Source organism: Lactuca virosa, chromosome 8 (genome assembly GCF_052849685.1).
Source record: "Lactuca virosa cultivar CGN04683 chromosome 8, Lactuca_virosa_CGN04683_v6, whole genome shotgun sequence".
NCBI classification, from domain to species: Eukaryota; Viridiplantae; Streptophyta; class Magnoliopsida; order Asterales; family Asteraceae; genus Lactuca; species Lactuca virosa.
In genome coordinates this window covers 394,607,749-394,616,891 of record NC_136433.1, presented here as the reverse complement: position 1 = coordinate 394,616,891, position 9,143 = coordinate 394,607,749, and the positions used below count along the sequence as shown (strand labels likewise).

General features: G+C 34.3%; 1 protein-coding gene across 2 annotated transcripts; it reads right to left on the bottom strand.

Moving 5' to 3' along the window:
- Positions 1-1,694: 1,694 nt before the first annotated feature.
- Positions 1,695-8,857, bottom strand: LOC145132142 (Peptide chain release factor 1). Of its 2 annotated transcripts, XM_079066816.1 has the most exons (11): positions 8,576-8,857; positions 8,163-8,269; positions 7,369-7,467; positions 3,196-3,379; positions 3,045-3,093; positions 2,898-2,976; positions 2,745-2,819; positions 2,577-2,654; positions 2,348-2,506; positions 2,120-2,215; positions 1,695-2,051 (listed from the first exon to the last, which is right to left on the bottom strand). In XM_079066816.1, the coding sequence occupies exons 1-11, from the start codon at positions 8,700-8,702 to the stop codon at positions 1,848-1,850; spliced, it is 1,257 nt and encodes a 418-aa protein (XP_078922942.1). In that variant the 5' UTR covers positions 8,703-8,857; the 3' UTR covers positions 1,695-1,847. The 2 variants fall into 2 exon arrangements, with proteins under 2 accessions (XP_078922942.1, XP_078922943.1); XM_079066817.1 differs by lacking the exon at positions 7,369-7,467.
- Positions 8,858-9,143: the final 286 nt, after the last annotated feature.

Sequence of the window (9,143 nt, the reverse complement as noted above, 5' to 3'; positions counted from 1 at the left end):
TATTGGAAATAACAATTTCGGCCCAATTTTAATGGAAATGAAATTTTCGGCCCAAATATATTGGAAATAACATTTTCTGCCCAAATTTAATGGAAATGACATTTTAAGTCCATAAAGGCCAAAATTTACATTTTAGACCCATGAAAACCGTGATTTTCTAATTAAGGCCCATTTTTTTTTTATGAAAATTGACTATTTAGCCCATTAAAACTGTAAAGGCCTAAATAGAAGCCCATTTTGTGAAAATTAACACTTTTCGCCCCTTTAAAACCATGAATATCGTAAAGATCCATTTTTATCTAAAAATGACTCTTTTGGTCCTCTCAAAGCCGTGAGTTAACATAAAGACTTCACTTTTTGTTTATTTATCAAATTTGGCACCTTTTATGGTTTTATTTAGTTTCCTAGTATTCCTTAAGATGTTTAATCCTTTCAACTTCATAGTAAGTTTCATAAAGTGATTTAGTTTCCACACGTCACCAAGTTTTAGTAGATATTTTGAGTTTGGTGAAGGTTTAACATGTTTTCATAGCATAATCACAACATATAACATGAAAATACACACATACATGAATAATACTTAGATCTATCAAAAAAGCAACTTGTATCCTCTCCCAAAAACATAGTAAAACCGAAAACAAGGGGATATGAACTCACTTTGATGATGGATTCGGTTGTGATGAAGAGAAGGAGGTGTTTTCGGTCTAGCAAGCTCCCTTGATGAGATTTTCGGACTTATGGAGTTCTAGGAAGCAAAAATCACGAAATGGGGTGATTATGAGTGATAAATTTATCATAAAATGAAGTTACACACCTTGAATAGAAAGTAACTTACCAAAAATGTATGAACTTTGATGAAGTGTTTCTTGAACAAACACACAAGCACACACGAATTTTTGAAGAGGAATGATGAGTGAGTTCTAGAGAGAGTTTAGAGATGAGATGAAGTGTGAAATAGAGTGTGGAAGGTTGGAGGTCTCGGCCGAGATTTAGAGGGAAGAGAGTAAACTTCAACTCCTAACTTGATTTACTTTCAATATTTTTGAAATTTAACTATTATCTTCCCCTTATATCACATCTTTTTGACGAACACCTACTAGGCTATATATATTATAGTTGAAAATGAAAATTATATAAGACAAAGATAAATGTGAAATTTATAAAAATCTTAGAAGTAAATCAAGTTAGAAGTTGAATTATAAGAACATTAGACAATTACAATTTATATATATGATACAATACCACGTAGTATAGTGAGTTTTGGGTACCTAAATTTATATACCCTTAAAAGGTATATTCACTTTTCCTTATATATATATATATATATATATATATATATATATATATATATATATATATATATATATAGAGAGAGAGAGAGAGAGAGAGAGAGATTTATGGATTTTCAATTAATTGGTAACTTACATTTTATTGATTTTTCAAAAGATATTTTCTTTACGAAACTTACCCCTAAGGTCCATTGATAAAAACCTAAAATGTCATTTAATTCACTTATAATTACAATTATTCTGTCTTTTCTGATCTAATGTTCCCCTGGTATTCGCAGATATCTAAATACCCAAACAGAAACCGACCCATAGGTACCCGTTTTTTTTCAGTTTTGAGTTGGCCAGATCGGCTCGGTTTTCGGTTTTTTTGCACACCCCTACTGCTGCCTTTATCCACAACTTGCATTTCAAACTTTACAGACTTTCACTTTCTCATTTCCATAAAATCCAAATTCATAATTTATTATTTGTAAGTGTCATATGAATGAATGTGTTTGGACTTGGCTTGCATCCTACAAAAGAAATCTCTTTCTCATTTCCATAACATATATTGTTGGTTCAATGATGATGGGAGGTGGCAGTGAAGTCAGCAACTGCATCCATTTCCTGCTGCAAAAGAAGGGCGTCAATGAAATAGTCCAAACTCTCTCCCTGCATCACATCACTGATGGAATGATGAGTGAAGCCTATCCTGTGATCGGTAACTCGTCCTTGTGGAAAGTTGTATGTACGTATACGTTCAGATCTATCCCCGCTACCAATCTGTTTTGTCAAATGTTGTTGTTAATAAAGAAACAAACAATTCCATCGAATATTTGCACCACAAATACCTGCTCAGATCTTAGCTTTGATCTGCTGTTTTGAACCCTACATCTCTCCACCTCATACAGTCTGGAGCACAGCACTTTTAGCGCTTTAGCCTTATTCTATCCAACCAAAGAGAAAATGAGTGTAAGCAAATAAGCATATCATCTATCAACAAACACTACTGTACCAAGTGTAAGCAAGCAAGTATAAGCATGCATTCCAAGGCTAAGATATGCAGTAAGATCATGTACCATATGTTGTGAGCGTTCATCTTGTATAGCAACCATCAGCCCAGAGGGAATATGGGTGATCCTAACAGCACTATTGGTAGTATTTGCATGCTGACCACCAGATCCACCAGATCTGTATGTGTCGATTCTCAAGTCCTCATTCCTCAGTTGAACATCTACCTGCAAAACTTAACTTTGATAATAATCCACATCACAAGACACAAATGATGGAAAAGACAAAATCAATCACCTCATCTGCCTGGGGAAGGATAGCAACAGACACAGCACTTGTATGAACCCGTCCAGACTTCTCCGTGACAGGCACTCGCTGCAAAAATTATTATAATAACATCACACACACATGCATTATGCATACAAGCAGTCAAGTCAATTCACCAACTGAACAGACATAACCTACCTGCACTCTATGAACTCCACTCTCAAATTTAAGCTTTCCATAGACATCCACCCCAGATATTGCGGCAGTGGCTTCCTGGCAACAAATAACATTCATATCCATATCCATATCCATATCCATATCCATACCAACCTATTATTTTATCACAATCACCTTGTATCCTTTCATATTTGAATCCGTCACATCCACCACCTCAAACCTCCAACCCTTTTTCAGCGAGTATCTCTCATACCTGGAGTCATGGTGTACTTTTTAGTTTAGGCAAACATTTTGATATCTGATGAAAAATCTATAAATCACATTTTGAACATGTCCATAGCAAACAGAGAAGCCTCTTCCCCTCCAGTTCCTGATCCAAAATTGAATTTCAAAATTTTGATTTGGCATTATTATTATTATTATTATTATTATTATTATTATTATGCTCACAAGCTGTAATCATAACATATACCTGCTCTGACTTCCAAAATGCAGTCCCTTTCATCTGCATCATCCTTAGGCAGTAAAGCCTTGAGCAGTAGATTATGCACATATCCTTCTTCTTTCAACGCCTGCTCCAGTTCTTCGTATGCCATGGCCTGCATGTCTTTATCTTGTTCACAATCGCCCACTAGTGATTTCAAACTCTCAATTTCCTACAGCCAACCAAACACAGATCAGCATCAGAATACAACTATCATGCCGGAATGGAATTACCAATCATAGTACATCTTTGCTTTGTAGGATAAAGCCAACTACTTCAAGTATTATTATTCTACAATCATTGAACGCAATGCGAAATTCGACTGCATTTTCAATGATCTAGAATAGTTAGTTACGCATGTTACGTCAATGTACTTACTTTAATTATCCTGCACTTTGAGCTTCAGTTAATTGAATAACTTAGTCTTTGTAGACGTTTATGTATGTGACAAGTTATGGTAATTCCAATCTACCATGAATTTGGGTGTTACCCATCTGCTTTGTACATTCCAGAATACACCACAAACGATGCAGCATCTTGTGTTGTGTATTAGATTAAAATTAGATTGTCTATTATAAGGGCATCAATGTTTACAAGAGGTACATAAACTTAAACTAACTCAGTCTCTTTGCCAAAAAAATTGTCACAGGTTCTCAAGTATTCCAGCAAACCATTATTGTTTTAACCTCATGATTTCAACTCCTAGTTTTGCTTCCAATTCAGCACTTTCTTTGCCAAGTAAAAAAGACCTTATTTACCAATTTGATAGGGGGAACCAAAGAAATTAATCAAAAAGGTTACCCAACTCGAGATGTCGGCCTTCTCTCCCAATGATGCATGCCTGATTTTGATTTAATCAGGAACCACTATCGTTTCAAATACTTAATTGTTGCAAATCCATGTACATAGAATCTTAACTATGGATAAATTAAGAGCATCTCCAATTGTAGCTTTTCAAAAGCTTTTTAGGATTGGGGTGGTAAGCTTTTTTAAATAGGTCACTCCAACCACTTATAATTCTCCAACCTTTTAATCATCTTATTTGTTTTGTCCATTTTTGTCCCCATATTTATAATTTCACTTTATACTAGTTTTATTTAGACATTAAACAATAGATATTTTTTATTAGCTAGCCTATTTAAGTAAATATACTAAATAAGTGAATGTATTCTACATAAAGTATATAACGTAAATGTGATTGTCAAACTTCAAAATGAACCCAATTTTTTTTGTTTTGTTTTGTTGTTTTTGTTGCGGTAATAAGTTTTTATTGTTTATTTTTATTTTTATTACATATGTGAAAATTTTATCATCTTTCATATTTTCAGGAAAAAAATATCCAAGATAATTTTTTTTAGGTTTGTATGTTTGTAGCATTATGTCTATAAAAGCACACAATGTCGATGAGATTTCTAAAACACATTCTCGCAAATGATAAATTATATGAAGGGGCTTTATTAGTATTGTAATATATTTATTTAGAATGATAAATTATATGGGGCTTTATCAAACATTTAAGATAGATAAAGATAAATAAGTTTGTCTTATTATTATTATTATGACTACTGCTAATACTATTATGTAATTTTTAATTTTTTTAGTTTCACTCGACGCTGTCAAAATAGCGACTCTTTTTCTGAAAAAAAAAACACCAAAATTGTCCTGATTTCTTTTGTTGTTGTCATTGATCCCGCTACGGTTGATCGAACACGCTCTAATACCAATTTGGTATAGACTATTGGTGGAATTGCAAGAATTGATATACTAATTGCTGTAAGATCGAATTAAAAGGCAAGATTACAAGATGTTCTTAAAACTCAAGAGGTCAAGTGTTATGGACTAAGCTAATATAATGAGCAAGAACTGATTGCTAATATTACTGCTTCATTAACTTCATAAATGGACTGTGGTGACAAGAGATACCAATGAAAAGGATAAAATAGTAGCTATTCGAGAGGCTACACTCTCCAAAGGAATAGAAACTTCTAAGAATAATGATGATGCATTCCTTGAGGCTGGCCATCCCCTTAATAGGGCACGAATGACAGCTGGGACTCCAAATGCCCATTTTGCCCCTGCTCCCCCATTACCTCTGCAGTCATGATGGTTGGCCTGGTAGTCCCCCCTTCCCTTGGAATCTTTTTCTGTTTTTTCCTTCTATATGTGAATTTGAGTGGTGGGTGCATAACATCAAGGTCTCTCCAAAGTGAATACTCACCGGACAACTGATTGATTCCTACTCCAAAAACTGACCCTCTATATACACTATGTTTATCAGCAACCAGTCACAACCCACTTTTTCAATAAAAAAGCATTCTCTCTCTCTCATCCACATATACAATCAACAAAATATAAAATTTTACCATTTATCAACAACCTATCACAACCAAAATTATATTTTATATGAGAATTTCAAATATATATAAAAACTATATCAATATTATACTATATATATATATATATATATATATATAGGGAATTAATAACCATGAATTTTATTATATTATTCAAGGTTTAAAAGAACGGAATCGCGCCTCAAGGCGTTTTCCCTTCGCCTCACGAGGCGTAAGCCTCGAGGCGGAGCGAGGCGTAAGCTTGAGGCGGAATTAAAAAGTAAATATAAAAACTATATATCTTATAAAAAATAAAATACTAAACATATAATTGAATCTCCAATAATGTATAATTGAATCTCCAAGGGTCTGAACTTTTTTGGCTTCCTAATGCACCTAATTGTCTTTGGTCGTCATTCTCCTCACCAATACCAATAAAGTTCTATGGTGCTTCTATTTCAATATCTTCTACACGAAGTGTAGAATACGCATAATAGAATACTAGAAGGAATTGTAGAATACATGGAATAGGAATTTAGGATAATAGGAATGTCACTTGAATCCATTAAAGTACCAGGTAATCGAAGCATCAAAGCATAAGACTGGAATTTGTAGGTAAGTGGTCAATTTTTCAGTCGGCAATCAATTTCCTGACAATCTCCAATTCGGCATTCCAAAATCCAAATTGACGATCCCAATTGCAAATTGAAGCAATTCCGTTTGGTAAAAACACGTTCCAGTATTCAATTTGGCCATGGGATGGGATCGTCAAAATTAGATTAAGTCAAAATAAGTCAAAATTAGACTAAAAATCAAGGCGTACGTTTCTAAAAAACGCACCGCCTCTACCGATTCATCTACGCTTCACCTGGACGAAGCGTACGTCTCAAATCCAACCACAGAGGCGGCGCCTCTGGTTCGGCCATGATCCGTTTCGCCTTAAGGCGTACGCTTCTGACGAGTTTTAAAACGATGATATTATTTATAATTTTTAAATTAATATACTACCTAATAACAAGATATTAAAATTAAAAAGAAACAAGAAAATAAAAGAACTAATCCTATCTTGGGTTGCATTATGACTTTCTATACAATTGGTCGTCCATTTATCTTTTTTTTTCTTTTTTTAGATGATTCATAGCAATCGGTCGGATGTATACATTCAATAAAAATGGTGTCATGATAGCCCTACATCGACCTAACTAAGAGAATGACCAAAGGTCCCCCGCCTTACCACTTTATTACAAACCTACCACTTATTACCTAACCCTTAAAGACTACTAGGAAGTGTAGTAAGATGAGTATAGCACATGGTCTTGCAATGCGAAAAAAAGGTTGGCTTGCACAAAGGGATCTTATGCTCCTACTATAAAAAAGTGCAAGTGTGTCAACTTGCACCAATTTGCAAATAACATCGCCTCTTTAGAACCCACCATACTTTCCATACAAAATTAATTTTCTATTGGGTTTACACTTATCAGCCCAATAAGTTGCCTATATTCCACCTATATGGCACGAGAAATCTTGCTTGTCAAATGTCAACCTCAATCATTAATATCCAACAATTACCTATGAGCAAAGCAGAGCAAATAGCAAAGGCTGTCATAGCCGTTTTGTTTGTACGTGCTAGGATTAGTATATAAAGGCTAGGAACTAATACCATATATTTCAAACAACTTGATTATGAGAAACATAGGGAATGCTTATGTGAAGTGTGACCATCCATAACAACAAAAATAAAAACTAAATTATACTATTGACATCATATATCTGACAAGTTACTAACACCAAAAAAAAAAATATATGTATCAAAAGCACAAGGAATCACCTTTTGTATGGTCCTTAGCTTACTTATGAGATCCATTTTAGCATTAAGGTTTTGAAGCTCCTTGTTTGCTCTCGAATACTCAGTTGGCGAGGCTTCTAGCTGTCTTTAATAAATTATCAATATAGTAATATATAGATGAAAGAACGAAATTGGTATATAAATTAGATAACATGCAAAACCATGACAAAATTTGAATTATAGAACGCAAACACCTACACGAAAATATACGAAGAGAATAGTTTTCTACCCTTTGGAAAGAAAACACTACAAGGAAGCTTATCATATGGGCTCTCGGTGTTACCCTTACAATTATCCTCATCACAGCCATTTAATAACTCTTCAATTTACATTTATCACAAATATGACCTTTTGAGTGTTATGAAAACAGAAGGGACAGAAGAACAAAATTACACTAACAGTTGAGTTCTTGATGAAAAGTTACAACTTCAAACCTGCAACTTAAATCTTTAAATACTCATGATATTCAATGATTTCCTAACTTAATGCCATAATCCAAATACTAGGATAAGATGGCAAAACCAACTCACAACTAACACCAATTAAGTCCCACTATTTGAAACTAATCTTAGTACAGCTATCTGACTACTAAAAAAGACATAGTAAGGTTAAACAGCTATAAACTGGAATTATTCAACACTGAAAAATAGTACCCCGTTTAAGATAAGTGGAAGATAATAGCAAGCTTCCTAACCCAAATGTGAAAAAAGAAACGTAGTTTACAGGTGTATAGCATCACCTAACTTTAAGCATATATGAGACTCAAGCGCTCTTACCTGATTTATAATGCCCTGAAGATAAACACTCCGGTGCTCAATAGCCGACAACCTGTGCTCCATAATCTTGATCAGTTCCACGGATGACTGAGGTTGCAACTCCGCCACTTTTAAGAACCACGTTGATGATAAATAAAGAGATATCAGTATCCTCCACAGCATGCATTTATATGTAACATTAAAGAAGACATTTTCCCCAATTTGTGACAGCACATAAAAATACTTAATTTTTTCTGCTATACGTGTGCGAATTTTCATGGAACCGACAACTAATACCCGACGAAAAAAGAAAGATAGGGAGATCATGCTTGACTCGGGTGCAACAGAAGAAAGAAAATAAGATGCATAGCAACACAGAGATAGGTTTAACTGATAATAATAATAATAAACAAGTTGAGGTTTGAAGAACGAACCAGTGGAATACGGGGAAAGAGAGAAAGAATGGGTCTTGGACCGCAGATGATTATTTCCAGTTCCTAAGCTGGATCCTGAGAATGCCCGAACCAAGTTTTTGCAAAAAACCCTGCCGACGATTCTCATATTCCTTTCTCGTCTCTTCTATCCCGTAGTCAGGTCCGCGGAAGAAAATGAAACGATGTGCGCAGCCACGATCCAACTCTACCACACACACGCACAGGCACCAATTAGATTAGGGCTTGCGTTAAAAGAGTATGTTTCATGTTTGGGATTGGTTGTTGGATAATGAGCATACTTAACTAATAGTCTTATACCCTATACGCCCATAAGTCAGGGGTATTATTTATGGATTTTTACTTATTAACTATCGCTATAAAACACCCCCTAAATAGTATAGTAACGAGAAACAAGTGTTTATTGATTGAATAATAACCGAAAAACCGAACCAAAACCAAATTAACCGATATAACCGAATTATTTTTAAAAAATTTGGTTCGTTTCTAATTTTTGTTAACTGATAACTAACGGTTTGATTATGGTTTTATAAGTTAACTGAGTCATTAT